Source organism: Nomia melanderi, chromosome 10 (genome assembly GCF_051020985.1).
Source record: "Nomia melanderi isolate GNS246 chromosome 10, iyNomMela1, whole genome shotgun sequence".
NCBI classification, from domain to species: domain Eukaryota; kingdom Metazoa; phylum Arthropoda; class Insecta; order Hymenoptera; family Halictidae; genus Nomia; species Nomia melanderi.
This window is the reverse complement of record NC_135008.1, coordinates 11,970,908-11,991,410: the sequence shown is the minus strand read 5'-3', so window position 1 is coordinate 11,991,410 and position 20,503 is coordinate 11,970,908. Positions and strand designations below refer to the sequence as shown.

General features: G+C 31.9%; 2 protein-coding genes and 1 long non-coding RNA gene across 16 annotated transcripts in view; 1 reads left to right on the top strand and 2 right to left on the bottom strand.

Annotated features, from left to right (window-relative positions):
* The window catches only part of LOC116428679 (dual specificity calcium/calmodulin-dependent 3',5'-cyclic nucleotide phosphodiesterase 1), a 307,261-nt gene that overhangs the window by 67,022 nt on the left and 219,736 nt on the right, over window positions 1–20,503 (bottom strand). The gene's annotated exons all lie outside the window — the stretch shown is intronic.
* On the top strand, window positions 145–15,274 carry LOC116428682 (alpha-glucosidase-like). 4 transcript variants are annotated; one of them, XM_031980657.2, is made up of 10 exons: window positions 145–293; window positions 1,299–1,457; window positions 3,741–4,078; window positions 5,583–5,708; window positions 10,883–11,293; window positions 12,575–12,827; window positions 13,189–13,384; window positions 13,749–13,889; window positions 14,932–15,020; window positions 15,152–15,274. In XM_031980657.2, exons 2-9 carry the CDS (start codon window positions 1,304–1,306, stop codon window positions 14,999–15,001), a joined length of 1,689 nt encoding a protein of 562 aa, XP_031836517.1. In that variant the 5' UTR covers window positions 145–293; window positions 1,299–1,303; the 3' UTR covers window positions 15,002–15,020; window positions 15,152–15,274. The 4 variants fall into 4 exon arrangements, with proteins under 4 accessions (XP_031836517.1, XP_031836518.1, XP_031836520.1 ...); XM_031980658.2 differs by having other exon boundaries at window positions 205–319; XM_031980660.2 differs by lacking the exons at window positions 145–293; window positions 1,299–1,457 and adding an exon at window positions 2,311–2,812.
* On the bottom strand, window positions 1,506–2,339 carry LOC116428684 (uncharacterized). The gene is made up of 3 exons (XR_004235315.2): window positions 2,121–2,339; window positions 1,797–2,043; window positions 1,506–1,651 (listed from the first exon to the last, which is right to left on the bottom strand). It is a non-coding gene; the product is annotated as an uncharacterized LOC116428684 (long non-coding RNA).

The following is a 20,503-nucleotide window of genomic DNA, read 5'->3' as shown; positions in this document are numbered from 1 at the left end:
TTTTGAATGGTACGACTATCATGCCTAAAGAAAATGCAACTTTCAAGAGTTAACAAGAAGTCGTTAATCTTAGTTCGGTCATTTATTTCCTGATAGTACCGTGCATTGAACAATTATTATCGGTTAAGTCTGCGAGTGAAATATTTGTTACCTGTGCCTGTATAATAAATACACGCAACTCCAACCGAATTACAGAATACGGGTATAAAAGAGGGTCTTTGTCAGTACATTTCACTGTAGTTGTTGCAACGGTGGCGTCGGTAGCAGATCAAACTAATTGGACTGCACGCACGGTAATCGAAAAACGCATGCAGAACACGTACGATAAAAATATGCTTGCGAAAGTTATCGTGATTCTTCTTCATCGAGACTGGAGAATTCGTAGTTTCTGTTAACAGGAATTTTTTCTATAATTCATATTTTCTTGTTGATTACAAAATGTATTGACTTTCTTGACAAAAGGTTTAGTTATTTTCTGTAAAATTTTGGTGCCTTTTGTGTATTTTAATATCGTTAGAGTTTCGTAACGTGTACGACAGTACGTGTCGCAAAAAAAATATTTTTCTACGAATATTGTGGACGAATGGTTTGAATACGTTCGCTACCAGTGTCGTGGTTATTGTATACTTCATTTTCATGTTTATTGCATAATTGCATTCTCGCATATTTGCGACGATCAATGTTTCATATTTTCTGCAAAGAAGAGTAAATTACACTTACGTGTGCTTTCATCTAATATTGTAACGCATGGTATAATGTTCAGAAAGTTGTGGAGATTTTATTTCTTGATTATTATATGTATTTTGTAAAGACGATATGTTTCATTTAATCAAATGTTATAACCGCGGAGACTATTATTGAAAGAAGTGTTGGCAACGAATGGGTGAAGGATCAATTAGAGATGGACGATTTTAAGTTTTAAATATTTAAGTATGTTTCTTCAATAAACATTCATTATTTTCTAATGAAATATCAATGCTATTTTTTGCAACTAACATGAAGTTAGTTAATCTTGCATAAACTAGGGACTGTATCTATTTGATTTCAATGTTCCATGCGTTGATACATTATACAAAATTCAACATTGAATTTTAAACTTCATAATTTTGCTAGGTCGCATTGAATGGCGACTGAAAGATGCCTCTCGAGTTTGAAAGGTTAATATTTCGAATAGAATTATTTTATCGTCATGATGATGAAATCTCACATGTATAAAACAATGATAATATGCTCGATCAAAGTTACGTATTTCATTAATTCATTGAATCCATGCTTATCGATGTGGTTTCTGTATTTAGGTATCATGAAGGTGGTAATAATATTTGGTGTGATGTCACTGTTCGTGGCTACTGGAGAGTGTTCCGGCGGCAATGAATGGTGGCGAAAAATGTCGCTTTATCAGGTTTATCCAAGAAGTTATAAGGACAGCGACGGAGATGGCGTAGGGGATTTGAAAGGTAAACGTATTGCATTCTATTAAATTACTTGTTTTTCTATTCTCATATTTAATTCCATACATCTATGAATCGATGTTACATTGGTTACAGTTAAAATAAAAAACGTGTATTATACTTTTTAGTATATACGTATAGTATATACAAGTGCAATTGAAGTCTTGATTTGTGTAATTTTTTGTACCTGCTCACTTGCGCTGGAAAATAAATTTATTTGTGTAAATACCCGTGCAAACAATAATATGATTCAAAACGGAAATTCTACATTTATATGTATCCAAGGTAAATGTTATTATAATTCTGTTATTAGAATTTGTTTCTTCCATAATTTTCTATACTAACCAATATGAGGAATTCTTCACAACGCTCAGACATCTATTAGTTAAAGCTACAATTTTTTCAGAATGTTCCCACAATTTCTTAAATCAATTGCTCACTTTCAGTATCATTTCATTGTTCGTAACTCATTATAGTGGATGACTAGAAATTGTTTAATAATTTTTTTAACACTAAAACTACCAGTCGGGTCAAAATGACTCATTCCTGATTTCTTCTTTTTGCAATTATTAAACAGATACCAGACGTTACTCTGGAAAATGATTAAAGAACTTGGTTTAGCAATGCGCAAATTAAATTGTAAATCAATTAAAGTTTCAATAGATGCACCTTTAGAGTTTCTGTAAAAAAATTTCGAAATGTCAATTTAACTGCTCGGCAGTTTTGTGTTAAACAACTACTTCTACGTAGATATTCTAATAAGTATAAGTCGAAGACAAATGTTTTACACTAAAACACAAAATCGTTATCACTGAGCACCGAACAACAACCGAGTATATAAATATTCACAGCTCTATGGTCGTCATAATAAGTTCGTCCTATAACATTCAGTTGATAAGTTGTACTGAGGAGGTCAACAGGCAATTGTTTCCATACAGAAGTTTTTACTAGCGCGTTATAAAGATATCTAAGCAAGATCAGCAATTTCATAGAAGTGTTGAAGAAAAAATTCAGAAAATGTGTTTGAGTTTGTCATTATTTATAGAACTGCATCTTCGCATCATGAGTTTATTAGAATTCAGAGCACTATAAGTATTATATTGTCTTAACAATTTTGTGATACGCACCCGTGAATATGGAATCTTATTTAGTATTTAAGTATTGTTTTGTTTTCGTTTTTTCTCTTTTCTTCATTTTCCTCTGTTTTCTTTTTTACTTTCTCGCTTCTTCCTTTGGGTTTCTGTTCTCGTAGTACTTAAAAACTTTTAGCGATTAAACAATGGAAATTGCATGTTTCACTGACACTAGTAAAATATTCATTTCGCTAGTCCAATGAACAATTTTCGACTTTAGTAGCACATGTAAGTTTCTTCGAATACGCACTGCAAGTAAGTCACACAAGTATGCTTCTAAATAGTAGACAACAGAAACTATTTTTATAATCGTTTAAGCAATTGTTATTCTAGCATTTCAATCTATTAAAAATAAAAGATATTTTTATATCTTAGAATTATAGAATTAACAGTACTACATTATTTAAATAATAGTTCACAAATTGAACAAATGTAAATTACATTTTTATGTAAACGAAAAATGTTTATTTTTTTAAAAATAAAATAAAGTTGTAGTTAATTAAGAACATTCATTTTTTTAAATATTGCAGTAGGTAAATCTGGAGTTAAAACCTCGAATCGTTTGAACATTTATTATACAAAAATCACAATGTACATTTGCTTCTATGTATATTTATCTCATTTTCGATTTCTTAAATATCGATCATTTTAGAAATGTTCCTAACTTTTATACTTTACATCTAACTACCTATTTAAAAGTATCTGATCTTTCTGAACTCTTATTAACTACATATAAAATAAATTTTAAAACTGAACTTTTACTTTAAAGTTAGAGTATTAATATACAAAGTAAACATCAAAAAGGGAAAAGTCGATTTAAAAATAAAAAATACTATAAATCATTTTTATTTATAAAAATATTAGTGAAGCTTAATATGTCAGTATTGTACACTAGATGTTCGATGACTTAAGCAACCAACAAATATTGTAATAATAAGAACACCTTGCTTTTCGCATCATATACACTCATAATTACCATTTGAATTTGAAACGTGATTTGTTTACAAGTAAAAGATCCTACATATTTAGAGGATATCAAAAACTAGCGATAATGATAAGCACAAAGAAAGTTCATTTCTTTAAAGCTTTTATATGTCATTAACAAAATGATTAAATCGATAAGTTTTCTATCGAGAAATTTTCTATTCGGTTGTAGGTATCAAGAACAACTTGAATCATCTGAAAGAATCGTTGGTCGATGCTTTCTGGGTGTCTCCTATTTACCCTAGCCCGATGGTTGACTTCGGATATGATATTTCTAATTTCACCGATGTCGCTTCTATTTACGGCACAATGGAAGATTTTAAAGATTTGCTAGACACTGCTCATAAAAAAGACTTGAAGGTGATCCTAGACTTCGTCCCGAATCATTCTTCGGATCAGCACGAATGGTTTCAGAAAAGCTTGAAGAAAATCGATCCATATACTGATTACTACGTTTGGCATGAAGGCAAAAAGCTTCCTAATGGTACCGTTGTGGCACCGAATAACTGGGTAAGTTCAATATTTTTTAACGATAAGGTTTAAACGTAATTGTTGTCTCATTCGATTTTCATTTTATCTTGTTCATTGCTAATAATGCTATAATACAGAGTAAATCGTTTCATCGTATCACCAAAATTTATTTGTTGGATGAAAAAAAGTTCGAGGTAGAGGTTATTTGACATCAAAAATTGTAATTGCGATTGGCAAAAATACGGTTGGTTTGATCGATTCCGAATAACTTTTATTTGGAAGATTTTTTTATGTGATAAATAGTTTACAAGTAAATTCAGATGGCACGATTGAATGACTCACCCTGTATATCAATAGTATTGTAGTAGTAATAAAGTAGCAAAAGAAAACTTATCTTAATAAATAGAAAAGAATACAGTTACGGATTTCGACAGCTTATTTTACAATGAAATACTATATTATTCGGTATTAGTTGTAACAAACTCTGCTGACGGTGAACTACCAGCATTTAAAAGTGTAGCTGCGAAAAGTTTGTTAAAAAATTTGAAGAAATGAAAATCATTGAAATTTCATGTATCAACATATTGTCATGATTATTGTTTTCAAACTCTTTCAGATTTTTTTTTTGATAGTTTGTACCTTAATTAAAGGACAAAAGTAAAATAAAGATTGAACAATGATTTTTTTATTAATTTTTGCAGCCGCAGATTGAAAAACAATTGGTCCAAATATATCACTATTCGATTGTAATATATCTATATTTTATATTCACGTGCATGATCAGTGTAAAAATTGTTGCTGCTTTGCGCGTATTTCACTCGAAATCGTTAAATATTTTCCGTAAAAGGAGTGGCTGTGAATTTCGAACAATATTCGATTTGCATGGAACATTCCAATGGACGGGAAAATGTATCTCCATTAAAGTATCCGTTTCACATTTCCACAGAAATGCATCCCGTATTACGATTTATAAAGGGTTGCCAATTACCAACATCACATCATTATCGCGTTATTTTGTTCCACGGTAACTGCAGTTTTCTATTACCGTTGAATATTAATCACTGAATCGTAAGATACAATATCAAACCTCAGTTCGTTAATTGCTGCTGATATTTAGAACCGAAATATAGTATTAACTGAATTTCTAAACAATGTAATTAAATCATTTGCTATATGCACCATCTATATTCTTTATGATATTACAATTTGCATTTTAATATTAATTATAATAACAATTTGAATATTAATAGATTTTAAATATTACATTTTTCTGATATATACAAATTTACATTCTCATAAATATTTACAGTCCAAGCGTAATTGTTGTAATGACAGAATATTTTATAAATTTTTTAGTAAGCGTTATTTAACAACCACGTATGCTAATTCAGGACAGTCGAAACTTTTATCTAGATAGTATGATTCACATTTATGATAATTGTAATAACACCTGTATTTTTATTAATACAATATTTAATAATTACACATCATTTCTTAGTGTTTTCTCATACCCCAAAATTCAGTAATTATTCTTTTCGTATAGATAAGTTTGTTTGGTGGATCGGCTTGGACGTGGCGAGAGGAACGTCAGGCATATTACCTTCATCATTATGTTGTGCAGCAACCAGATCTGAACTACAGCAGCCCAGCCCTCGTACAACAAATGAAAGTAAGTATGCCTGATAAAATAATTGCCAATGAAATGGTAGAACAGATTCATTTCTAGTATACGAATACCCAATTATTCTCGCTGTATAGATTTAGGGAGTATTAACCTTTTGAGTACCGTATAATCCCAGCTGAAACATTTCGTCTGGACGGAATACTCTTTCGCTTAACTTGCCATCTTAACCGTTTATCTTACGATTTATTTCTCAACTATAATCAACTCAACTATATTGTTATTAATAATTAATTTAAAAAACAGAAGAATTCTAGGCATATCCTATGTTCTCGTTTGTTCCAATGAATAATAATTGATCACAAAAGAAGAATATTTAATTTGAATTCACAAGAACTGAGTAATATTTACTTTTGTTCAATTCTATTTAAAATTTTCACCACGAGTCTCACTCGTTATTGTAAGGCAATGACTCAAGATCGTTCGAATCTGTACATTCGTACAAGACGTAATGAAGTTGTAATTGTAATTCCTCATTTGAATAATGCTAAGAAACGTGTATATTTATCTCATACGCTTATAATTGTTACCGCGGCATGTGTCAAATGGAGGTCAAATGGATCCAGGTCAAATGGATCAACGAACACATATACTGTCGATCGAAAATTGGGGAGCGATGCATCGGCTAAAAGAAACACTTTCATGTTTTGTAAACAACTTTTATTGGAGAATGTTTGTATATCATAAAGTATCATGTAATATGCGTATTAATCGAATGTAAATATATATAATTTTTGTTATTTTATTTTATATATTTATGAAATATGTGATTTTTAATTTGTGACGTTACGTTCAGGTGGTTCCAAACTTTTGACCGACATGTATACGCGTTCATAGTCCACAGCGATGACTTTTGTCACATATATGCACAATAGCAGATGGATATTCATAACATTAAACATTGTAGATGGATTCAGTAGCTCCAAGTATAAAAACATACTGTTCGTTGTCCAAGACATGACGACTAAAAGGAATGCGGATCTAATAGATCAGTTTTCATTTGCCCTCATCTCATTTCTCATGCTAATTTACTACTCGTCGATACAATTACACGTAACCAATGAAAATTACAAACAAAACACTCGGCGATAGACTTCTCTTAGCCTTGTATCTTCCTGCTCACCAACTCCAGAGCAAAGGACAGTAAAAATCTATATAAGAAGGAATTTGCTGCTGGCTGTTTAAGCCTGGTCCGTTTAACACTAGAACTACCGGTCGGGTCCGAATTACCGATATCAAGATTCCTATTTTACAATTATTAAAATGATAAAGATGTTTTTGTGACAAATTTCAAAATAAATTCCTGTATTTGTACAAGTGCAACAATAAGGAAAGCTTCAAATCTCAAGAAAGATAGTCTCCTAATTTTTATAAGAAATTATAAGTAACTCACTCTTATTGCTCGGTAGTTATATTGTTAATAAGGTGTTCGTTCAACATTCGTAGTGATAAGAAGTTTCATTTGCATCTACTACGCCTTGAACTTTTCTGCTTATGTGGACCTGTGCAGCGTAAAATCCTAACGAATGTAAATCTTGCTCCAGATATGAACCAAGCCTCTTTGCGAATGATGTTTTGCAACGATGTCATATTTCGGAGTCATGATTCACGGCAAGATTACAGGACTAAATTTTTCACCGCGCTAAACCTCGTCGCTTAACGAACTCTTCTAACGTTGCAACATTTTGTATGTTCGTATTTGTTGGAGAACGTGTAGAGGTGTTTCTACTGTTACAACATCATCTTAATTTTGCATGTGGTTTTGATGTAACGTCGAAATATTCGCAGTCAATGAAACTTGTTAACATTCAGGATAAGAATGAGGCTTGTTACGCCGTCCGGATGGACGCAATCAGGTTGTAAAAACGCAAAATGGCGTTTGCACTGGGACTCGGTTCACGGCTGAACCGACTTTAAGCAGCTTGATTGCGCTGCAGAGAGGGGACGCATGGAAAATAGCTGCTGGGAACTTTGACTGTCGAACTGCGCAACTATAGAATGTTTTCTGATATCGAGTAGAGCTATACGCGGTAAATTAATATCGCGAGGATATTACATAAATATTATTTTATTATTTTAGTGTTTCGTTCTTCAGTTATATAAATATTGTTTCATTATTTTATTATTTCGTTCTTCAATCATGTAGATACTATTTTGTCATTTTAATATGTTACCATTCAATTATATAAATACTACTTCATCATCTCAATATTTCGCTCTTCATTCATTCAAATATTCTATCATTCACTTAATATCATATGATGAATTTATCATTATATATTGCATATTTTCTATTGTACGTTAATTTCATTCTTAAAATTAGTCATGTTTTATATAAAACATTTTCCAATTAATAATATTAATTATAATATTTCAAGCGAAGAAGCATTCCTTGTGTTTTGCTCTGTTGTGCTACTAATACTCTATTTGCATATTATATCCATGCATACAAATATTATTTAAATAATAATTAAAAACAAAATACTAATAATTTAGTAATGAATATTGACTTTTATCAATAGTTATTAGATTAAATTTGAGCAATGATGATTGTTAGAGTAAAAGTATATTTGAAACAAAGACAATTTTTAAAGTATATAAATGTATATCGAAAAATTTGTCACCGCTACGTGGTAAGTTCATCAGGTTCAGTAAGTACTTTCAATTAAGCTGGTAGCTTCGTCATAGAGAATTTTCTCCAAAATTAAATTAGCATCGACCTATCAATGAAACCCTAATTTAGCTTGAGGTTCCTGCACCCAAAATTAGGCGGAAGCAAACAATTGTGTTGACTTATTACCTTGACAAGTTACGCCGAGGATGAGGCTATCAATTATAATTTAGAACTTGATTCTTGATTTTGTTTATATACTTTTACCAGTGCGATATTTCTATCTATTTTATCTAGCTATTTTCATTTACGACAATAAATTCCACAAAATCTTGGATATCTGTATCGATAGAACAATTTTTATTTAGATAATTGTTATCTCACGTAAACTGTTAACTGTTTGTTAATTTTTTCCCGGTGCGCGTCGCCAAGAATGTTACCGATTTCACAATTTATTGTGCGATCGAAGTAGAAGGAATGCATTGGTTACCAGAATGATATTGAAAATATTATGCACCTATTATTAATATTATTCAACCAAACTCTCTTTAGATTCTGTGTTTTAATTGTTTGCATTTAAATTCTCATTTTTTAATAACATATTCATATGAATTTTCTTATGTTAATTAGGAAAATTGTTCTATGTTTCGATTCTATGTCTCCAGAAGCGATAACATCAAATTAATCATTTTATTTGTTTGATATATCCATCTTTTACACTACAAAAATAATTGTCAAATATCTCCTTTTAATTAATATTTTAGTTGAAACGCTTAAATTTATAAAACAAGCTTTTTCACTGGTCCTAAGGGATATACATATCTCGATTCTTCCATTAAACGCTGTTTTAATCCTGTTATTGTCTTTATAGCTGTTAGATCCCACGGTCTAATTCATCCCTTTAATTCTTAATTGGATTTAAAGTCGCCGATCCGAATAATAATTTAAGCATATTATATAAATACGTTTGTCTCTGGAATCTTTTACTTATACTTCGAATCATTACTTTAGTCAAACTTACAGCTGTCACATATGTTCTTATTAAGAGTATTGTTGATTCAAGTTTAATCAAATATATTTAAATAGATTGCAACAATTCCTGGAAATTTACATATTTATATTTGTGATCGATATTAATAGACTTTTAACATCAGATTTTATTGTTGGGTTTCAATGTTACATTATTCATACCAGTTCGATTCTTACAAATGAATTTGTTAAACACTTGTTTAATTCGTCTGTTTTATTTGCTGCTTTTTATGCTACAATGTATATAGAACTTTCACTGTATTCGTACTATTTAATGCCTATTTACAGATGTAATCTAGATTCTTGAAATAACTCATTGTTTCATATATGATAGAAAATCTAAGTTCAAAAAATCATGGTTTATTGTTCGAATAATTTTAACCAGTCTTCTGATGCAGTTTTTTTATTCTGTTAGTGTGTAACACATTGAACAAAGTACTTCAACTTTACATCGTATTTTCGTGTTTCTAAGCTACAATGTACATTTTACTACCAGTAATGTCAACTGTTGATATAACAGATTTATTGTAGCGAATAAATGAGAAAATATATTTCTCCTAATGTTTTCTGCACTTTTGGACCTATTTGTTGGATCTATTTACTGTTTCCACGCGCCAGTTCGTACTTCAACGTGACTATGAACTCCCTCTTATCGTGAAATTCTTACAAAATGTGAGTCATTTTGTTGAATTGGTGCTTGTCAGTGTTGAGCAATTTCCTCGACGAAAAAAGCTGTAGAGTTTTTATATAGACAACCATGAATGTAACGTATAGTCGAATCCTTAATATACGAAATAATGTTGAGATGGTGTATATATCTTATAAATTATTAAATCTGATAGTGCATGTATAGCTATATCAAATAATGTTTATGGATGTATGAAAGGGACACATTTTACAAATTCATTTTTATACCTGCTAAAGTCTTGAATACAATTTACAGATGACCACACGTTTTAAAAAGAATGTGATTGTAATAATTATCCAGTTGTCACGATAAGTAAGTCAGTCATTTCTGTCCAGTACTCGTTACTATTACTATGCTCAGGCTTATATGTACTTACACAATAGAGCGCCTTATATACACGTATATTTTAGTTGCGTTGTAAAATTTTACATTTAAAATTAACAAAAATATCTACCCATCAAAATAAGTATTTTGCTTCTTAATCATTTCCAAACAAATGTTGGAATATACCATTCTATTTATTTAACTCTAAATAAAACTTTTCTACACTAAATAAAAATAACGGAATATGTATGTACATATATAACTTGGAAAGTAAAAAGCTTGTGATTAGGAAGAGAAATGTTTTCTTCGAAGTAGTTAGTTATATTACTAATAATACCTATACGAAAAAAATTTAATTTCATTCTAACCAAATGACTATTTGTTTATCTAATAGTTCTATATTATTAAGAGTTTATTTAAAAACTTAACTTTCAAATGGTGACAACTTATATATTAATTTGATAATCACCAAGTGAATGTATCTGTTTACTAATAATCGTCATTTTACAGGATGTCCTGAAGTTTTGGTTAGACTTAGGCGTGGATGGCTTCAGAGTGGACGCTGTGCCCAATCTTTGTGAGGATCAGAGATTTTTGGATGAACCATTGTCAGGCACCACTAATGATCCAAATGATTACGACTACACGGTTAAAATATATACCAAGGATGTCCCGGGAACGTATGATGTGGTAAAGGGTTGGAGTGAATTACTCGCTGAGTACAGTGGCGACAAAGTTATGATGATTGAAGCATACACAACCATACCAATGACAATGAAGTACTACACATCTGGAGCCAGCTACCCCTTCAACTTCGGAATGGTCGTAGACTTGAATAACCAGTCGACAGCTGCAGATTTCAAACATCTCATCGATAGGTGGATAGAGAATATGCCAGAGGGCGCAACAGCTAACTGGGTGGTAAGTTTGTAGAATAGAAAAAAATTTGTTATCGTTAATACCTTGACTATTGCGTCATTTGAATTCAGTTGAACCATTTTTTACATGAACATAAACATTAATTTTCCTGATGACGTATCGAACGAACCAAATTTTGTTTGATGTATGAGATACAAGATAAGATATAAGAAAGATAGTAGAGCAATTGTTATGAAGAATTTTGACTTTTTAGTTTCTTTATTAAGAAAATTGTTTCGACTGCATAGGAGTTTTGATGAGTATTCACTTGGCAGTTAAAGTGTAAATGAAAATGACTCAATGAGCTCGTAATAGGCGGTAGAAAATGTTCCTTGAAAATGTCTTTAACGGTTTTTAAAAATTTCCTGATGTTAATATTTCCATATTTGTAAATTTGTTATTTTTTCTATTCATAGTTGTAACAGAAAGATTTTTTTCAATTTTATGTGGCAAGTAGTCATTGTTATGATGTCCTCAAACCATGTCCTCTCTTTTCATTTTTATTTTGAACTGTCAAGATTGGTCGTCGATTTTTGTAAATTGCATATAGTCTCTAAGTAAAACGCACGTAAGAACTGAACCAATGAATCGACTGCAAGTAAATTTATTTATCCATTTGTATATATTTTGCAGAGAATCATTTTTTCCCTGAATTGATTCATTTGTATGAAAATTGTTTTCTTTCCTTACCAAATACAGAAGAAATTATAATTTTATGTCACTCTAAAATACTAGCTTCAACAACTCTGAATATAGCTTTGTTATATACGTCGGAAATATTACGAATTTGCGGTTAACACTTTCATATGCATCAACATACTGGGTCCGAGTGTTTAACCACAAAGTTTAAATAGAGTTTAGTTTTGAGTTGCCTTCATTAATTGAAGTAAACACCGTTAGACCTTCATACGGTTTCACTCAGCCCCAGTTTTCAGGAACACGACTTTTCATGTCGGACACATGTTTTTATTGAATTTACACTAAATTGAGTTTGGAAAATAATGATTCAAAAATGAAAAAAACTTATGATATTTTAAAATAGCACATTATATTTTTTAATAATCATTATTACTTATAATAATATTGCACTTGACGATTATTAAAATTCATCATTATTATGAGTGCTGCGATCGCAGGTAATTTCTCTTGTGGTTAGAAAAAATATGTAAAATCTGATATATATATATTAGTTCGAAAGAAGGAAATAAATCTAAAATAAGTAAGAGCAATGTCAGATTCGATTGTTGTAGCACTGATGAATGATCGCAAAACATCTTTGTGCAGGCTGGTAACCATGATAATCCGAGACTGGTGTCTCGGTTCGGGCCTAAGGCTCGAGCGGTCACTTTGTTGACGCTTTTATTGCCTGGTGTCAGCGTTACGTATAATGGCGATGAGATTGGCATGGAGGACACCCCGGTTTCGTGGGAAAATACCAAGGACCCGGAAGCATGTCTCGCCGGTAAAAATAAATTTGCAAAGGTGACTAGAGATCCTGAGCGATCGCCATTCCAGTGGGACACAACCACTTCTGCTGGTAAGCTCCTTGGTTCCTTAAAGGCTTATGTGATCGATCGTGCAATGAGTACAACAGAATAGAACATATAAGTGTTTACTTTATCATTCAAGATTTAAAAACCACGTAGTTTAGATGTCACGTATTTTAGAGGTCACGTTGCATTTAGAAAATCGTGATAAAACTGAGTAAAGAAATGTTCCTAATGAAAGAATAAGTTGAAATTGTGGGATAAAATTCTTGTTACGAACGTTAATGGTTTTTATAATAAATCGTAATAATATCAAGCGATAAACGAACTGCTTGATAAATAATAATGAATATAGTACTATTGATTGAAATTGAAAAACGATGATATAATACATTGAAACATTATTTACAGGATTTTCATCAAACCCAAACACTTGGCTTCCGATCAATGAAAACTACAAAACTGTCAATCTAAAAACAGAGAAAAAAGATAAGGATTCCTACTACAATTTCTATAAGACAATAGCGAAGTTGAAGAAAATGCCATTCCTTACGAAAGCAAACTTAGTCACGCAGGTGTTGAGCAAGAACATTTTATTGATTTCTAGGTAAGCAAATATTAGACCCTGAAAAACTTGTAACGAAATAAATCGTAACAGTGAATTGGAAGGTAGTAACTACATACTGGTAAAAGATACACCCTATATACTTTGCTTACAAAAAATACAGAAAATTTTGTTGAAACAAAAAACATGATCGAACTACTATTGGAACAATAATTTGTTTCTTAGTGATTAGTGGAAAATTGCAATTAATATCACATCATCTGATATTACATCACTATTTCCAGACATTGCGATATGAATGATTTGGTTGAATTTATTAAATTCAGTTATTAAATTCATTAAATTCAATTTAATACTTCATGCAACTACACTTGCTACGATTCACGGTCATGCTATCTTTCTATAGGAAAACTGCTAAGGATGGATCTGTTTACGCAATATTAAACCTCGGCGCTGGCCAAGAAACGGTAAACTTATCAAGTATCGATAAGGTATCACGCGAACTAAAGGTGTACTACGCCTCAGCCAACTTTGATTTAAAGCCAGGGTAAGTGCTTGCTCTTTTTTTCGCGCAACGGCTGCCGCAATGCAATTTTACTTATCTAAACTTTGTCACTTCTGATATACCAGCGCAATAGTATTACGGAAAAATAATGCTTATCGTACTTTCTTTGAACTAGAATGCAGTTGCGAAAGCAAGGGTGCATTCAGTTTATAATCCAAGTGATAATATTAATCCAAGCGCAGGGCTAGTTATTTCTTGCAAAACGAATTAATTATGCAGAATTATCGTTTAACTTCCTCTTCTGAAATATTTCTACTGTTATTACAGGTTTCACTCGAATATTTCTCGTTATAGGTGTATAGTATCAATGGTTCGGTCATCAACATATTTCTATTTCTAATCTACTAACCTATATAAATTACAATTTATATCCTTATTGACTATGATTGATAAAATGATAAGATGTCACTTAAATCTTATAAGAAAAGAAGTAAACAACAATGCACAGCTAACATTCCATCGAATAAATTGCAATTATTTTTCAGTAGTCCTAGAATTTAAAATTCGTGTTCTCTTAAGGGAATAGAATTGAATCAAATTTTATTGTATTCTTTGCATTTCAAGGTGACATTTTATTAGAGCTTTTCGTTCTGTTCATTCATACTTACCTGCGCCACATTTTCGACATTACGGACTTGAACAAACACGGAACTGTGATCAATGCTTGTTTACTCGCATCACTCTGGTCGAGAACACACAGTCTGCTGCTAATCTGGTATCATCGTTCAATGCCAACGGTTTAGTTCTATTTTCGCGGAAATTATTTTTTACATTTATCTTTGTCATTTTACCGGATTTTATCTAATTTCTAACAAATGAATGAAAATGAAAAGTTAAATATGATGTATTACATATGCATAATTATTTTGTTTGAAAACTTTTAAATTGACATATATATATAAGTCAAATCTCTTTCAGAACTATATTAGTTCCTTCGGTCGAATATGTGTTAATATATCACGTGTCACAATTATTAAATGAAACAATCCGTTTAATAATATTTTTTGTTTATTTATGAATATAGCCACCGCTTGAGCAGTAGTAAGCGTATAAAAGTACCTCCATATGGAATAGCAGTTTTAATTAAACACTAAGACCGAGAATGGAATAGAAGTAAGTATCATAGTACATATTTTCAACTATCACGTTGAAAAACGATCTTCATATATTACAAACTATAGTCTCTTCATGTTGAAGCCTTGTTTTCGTAGTAACTAATATTTTTCTTTATTTATTGTTTATAGTTTCGGGATGCAATTTATGTCATGGACCATGAAGCCGATTTGATTCCTTCAACAATTAGATGTTTACGTTTTTAATGTTGTATATTCTTGAGTTTGCATATAAATAAAATAATTATAATTTAATGATATTGTATATTCAGAAACTGTGTCATTTATTCTTTCATTTCGTTCTTATTAATAGGATAAGGATCTGTTGGAATGATCAGCTTTTTAATTTTTTATGTAAGACCATTACTTTCCTTTGTTTGAAACATTTGTTTGAAATAATGTAACATTGATGTAGAAGCGGTGATGGACAGGAAGCATATTAAAAAAATATTATAATGATAAATGTTTGACTATTTTTACCAAGTTTTATTATGAATATAGAATGTAAAGGTATTTGGAAATTGTTTTATCAATATGTACTCAGTTATGCGAAAATTACGCTTATTCGATTCTATAATATTTTCATCTACAAATATCAATGTTTTGTACACTGCTTAGTGTTCGCACCTGTTTATTATCCCTCGACGGGTACGATTCGCTTGTCATTGCAGCCTTATTACCGTATTAATTGTAGAATAGACTACCACGTTTAGCGCGCTGTGAAATACAGATACTATAATACCGCGATTTGAAATGAATTTATCGCGAATACAGGAAGTGGCGATATTGAATGGTGCACTGTACCTATATCAAATTAATCAAATTGCAGTTATTTTGTTATGACTGGAATGAGGATTATTATATTCTCGTAAATTTACAAGTATTTCTAGTCAATATCTATAACATATTGAAAGTTATTTCGTATACACGAATTTGAGTTGTTGGAAATTAATTAATGATTGCTATAGTACAGGATATAGTTTTAAGAAGTTCTTTGAGGTTGTTGCAATAATTGGGATCAAGAATAATTTCATTTAACGACCCATTAATTAAAAATAAACGCAGGGTAAAGTAATTTACAGTTTTGTAATATAAGTTGTATATGTATATAAGTTGTAATGTAATTATTAAATTTGTAACGTTAATATATTATAAATTTGAAAATTTATATATAAACATATATAATATAAAAATTGACCATATAGTTACAAAGTTAATAATTACATTACAACTAAATGCATGAAGTAACTCTTATACATAGTAAAAACGTAGAAGTTAATATTCGTTCAATAGGTTGTACGTGTTCAACACTAGAACTATCAAGCACTTAATATGATTAATATGTACTACGTATAAAAATGACAAGAATACATTTGTTACGATCTTAGCTGGTATTCATTAGATTACATAAATGAAACTATTAATTTTCCTAATACTTTCAAATATTCAACATGTTTAAAATATCGGTAATTTCAAAATAAGAAAATTAAGACCAGCCATTTTGACTGGTATGGTGGTTCCAGAGTGAGTCTATCGCGCTATGATAGAAAGTCACATCGTACACTTTACCTTGACGTAAAGTTCGTCTAAAACACAACCGAGCATCAAATCGCTTGAAATTCGTGATAGGTTCCGGGTGGGTATTCGATTACAACCTTTCACTTTTCCCCAGGGCAGAACGGCCCTAAGAGTGGCGATTGATGGGAGCTGTTTCGGCTACGCGATAGCCACGTCAATCCGTTTGTCAATTACGAGAATAATTGCCGCAGGAACGTGGATGCCTACAACGCACTCCGCGTCCACTAAGCAACAGCGACATATCGTCAACTATGAATATCGCTCGTCAACTTTCGAAAATCGATCAGGGAAGTAAGTACGATACCTACCTACTGTACGCCTCTCACATTAGCTCCATTGACCACTAAAGTAAAAGTGCACAGGAGTAAGGGGACTCTTCCACTCAGGATACTCGGATTGCCTTGGCTTTTGACGCACGGTCATTATTGGCGCGCTGCAATAATAAAGGCTGGAAGCGTGGCGGAACTATGGAGAATTTTGTTTTCTATCGTTACGTCTCACTTAACATGTTCGCTACCAGCGTCACATGTTTGTAACGGCAACAATCCTATGTTTTACGTATCCTGTGTTATTACTGTGCGCCAATAACGAGCATGCGTCGAAAGCCGAGACGGCCAGAGCATCGTGAGTGGTACAGTTAAGACCCTTGCTCCTGTGCACTTTTAGTTTGGTGGTCGATGCAGCTAACGTGAGAGGCGTATTGTACATACGCTACACTGTGAAAAGCCAAACAGCTACACTTTGTTAACAAAAATAACAAAGAAGTACTTAGAGGTCACTTGATGGCTAGGCTGAGGATAGCGGGGCTGACTGATCAGTCTTCATTTTGTCTCACTTAATCTTCCGTTGTCTGTATTTCATAATTTCTGATGTTTTCGATCATGAATTGGCTGTTCGTCAATAAGGTTACACGTAACCAATAAAAACTATAGAATTCATCCGTTGTACTCGAAAATTATTTTGCTAGATATATTCTTCATTTTCTACTGAAATATCAATGATAGGTTTTTATAACTGACATTAATATAAATAATATAGCAATCAAGGGATATTTTAAAGTTTCAGGGATAATTACGTTAAACAAACTTTAATATTTTACATAAAACTTTGTAATTTTGGTATGTTAAACCAAATGGCGACTGCGAGTCGCCTCTCGAGTGCAAAGGGTTAAAGTAGAAAACCACCTCTTGCTATTGTGGTATTCCGCTAGACATCGAGTTATCTCCCAATTGTACGTCTGTCCTACAATTAAGATCGTATTAACACAAACGACGCGACATTGCTGTGATTTCACAGCGATCGGTTTGGCATAACAAAGATACAACGTTTTGTCTCATAGAAGAAGGATAGGAGAACTTTATATCTTTCTTCTCCTAAACCCGCTCAGCATCCCTACTATGACATTGCAGCGGGATCGTGTTGCTAGTACATATTCATGCATATGACTTAAAGACTCCTATAGACGGTGAGACTTGTTTTTAGACATGTCCTGGGTCAAGCGTTGGGTTTGAACCTTTATCAGTGTTTGTGCGATATGTTATGAGATAAACATCGCCACCGCAGTCTCAGAGACCAGTATCAGCTTCAAAGTTTCTTCGCGATTTATTTTTAGATATGTCTAGAGATAAGCAATGGGTTTGAGTATTTTTCACCGTGTTTCTTCTTGAATGGTATTCCCTAAATTGCTAGCTTAACCTCAATATTATGCATCCATTCGGTTTTACTGAACGTTATGAAGTGGTCGATCACTTTAGTCGTCCTGGTATAGCTTGACCACAGTAATTCGGGACAGTTCGACCACATTAAACCTCGAACGCTCGTGCCCTATCTATTTCTAATTATGTTTGCGAGACTACGATCGTGCTCTAATAAATGTGTAGGTATAATACAGGACGACCTACATAACGCGATTAAAAGATCGTTGAGAAATAACTATAATTGAGATTCTTCATAAGAAAACAATAATTTCTGAACTAATAGTCATTGTTAAAAAATGTAAAGTGCTAGATACATAGAATAATGACCTTAACGATACATGACAAGGTCATACAAGAGTTTTCAGAATGATGACCATTACAACAGAATTCAGTGTCATCGAAATCGATGAGCAGGGCGCACATCTAAACATTTACCGCATTGACTTGGCAACAAACTTTTTATTTGCTTTTGATTTTTATAAATTTGCTTTTTTAATACAATGTGAAGTTTACATGTGTCAGTCCTATACCATGAAACTAGTATGCAAATCATATAACGGCAAGTAAACTAGTTCATGGTGCATTGCAGTTATATGAAACTGTTGTATCCCAATGACAAGTTTACACGCCAAAATGACATAAACTGTCAAAGTAAGTTCTCTGTCAATCGTAAGTATCTATGTAGTAAAAAACAAAATGATATTATAAATAATAATGACGGGAAAAGATTTTATGTTTTCTATTGGTAGCCAACGTGTTAAACGACATTATGTATTTTTTATATAGAGTAATAGTTGATGTCGAGACGAATTCAACCACCTTCTATATGATGATCCTCACATAACCTTGAACTAAAAAATTTTGACTGATGTGCGACATGAAAGTTACAATATCAAAATTATGGTTTACAGTAGTTTCTTCGCCTGACAATTCTTTTTTACCTTTTGTCGATTACACCGTGGAACAAATTTTGACCTATGTCAGCTTTTGCAATAACCACTATGTGATTCTTATAGAGTTCCTTACCCTTCCCACGAGGGGGTTCCTCTTCAGAAAAGTCTGCAGAATCCAATGGTGCACAGCAAATTCGTGCTGGTCAACCCACTTTTCGTATAAATGTAACAGAAGTGCATACAAAGTACGCGCATCTACCGTTTTTTAAACTTTGATCATCGTTTACAAACGTTTAGTGATATGTAAAATTCAAAATTTTTATAGCTACGTGTTCAGGCAAGTCTCCTTTATTTTTTTCGACAAATTTTAACTGCCTATCGTTTTTAGTTTTCACGTAACACTTGGTTTTCTGAAAAATTCGACCATTTTTACAAAACCCCAGTTTTTTCGAAAACTGGACCTGATCCAGCAATTTGGTTTTCGGATTCGTATTTAGGGTAAGGAACTCTATAAGAATCACATAGTGGTTATTGCAAAACCTAACATAGGTCAAAATTTGTTCCACAGTGTTATTTACATTTCTCTTCCAAGGATTCACTGATCTAGTGGAAAGCAGCAAATAGTGTAATTTTCAAAGAGAAAATTTTTCATCAGCAGCTTGATGCAAAACTATTTCTGACAATTAATTAATTTCTGACATTAACGCATATATGTGTTGAATTTTCCTAACCATTATTACCGGAACGCACATATGCGCGCATTCGCGTTTGCAAATGAATAGTAGTGATCGTGAACAGATTAAATAATTTGTTAAGGTAATGTAATTCAAACTATTAGACAAGAATATACTGAATGTTATTTATTTATATACTTTGGTAATTACTTATTGACATATTGTTCATTGATTAAATTATAATATTAAAATTACAATTTAACACGTTCAATGCCATCGTAAATTTTAGTTATATTTTGCTTATGAAGTGTGTTGATTTTGTAAATAAAATGTTAAGTTATATTTAAGTTTTTAGTGACTTTTCTATGTATTTCTATATTTTTTTTTACGTTGCCGCTACTCTATAACGTGTACCGTTATCCGTGGCCATTTGTAGTATCTTAAAAAATATTTCCTTCGAGAAATTAACATGTATCAAATGCGGTACACGCGGGACTGGTCGTGTTAAAGTTATTTTAGAAATATATCTAATAAATTTCATTGTGAAACCAAATTAGAGATATTTAGATTCTATGAGAGGAAGGTGATTACATTCTTCATTTTATCGTACGATGCAAATGGGTTAATTAGGCATCCCTAAGG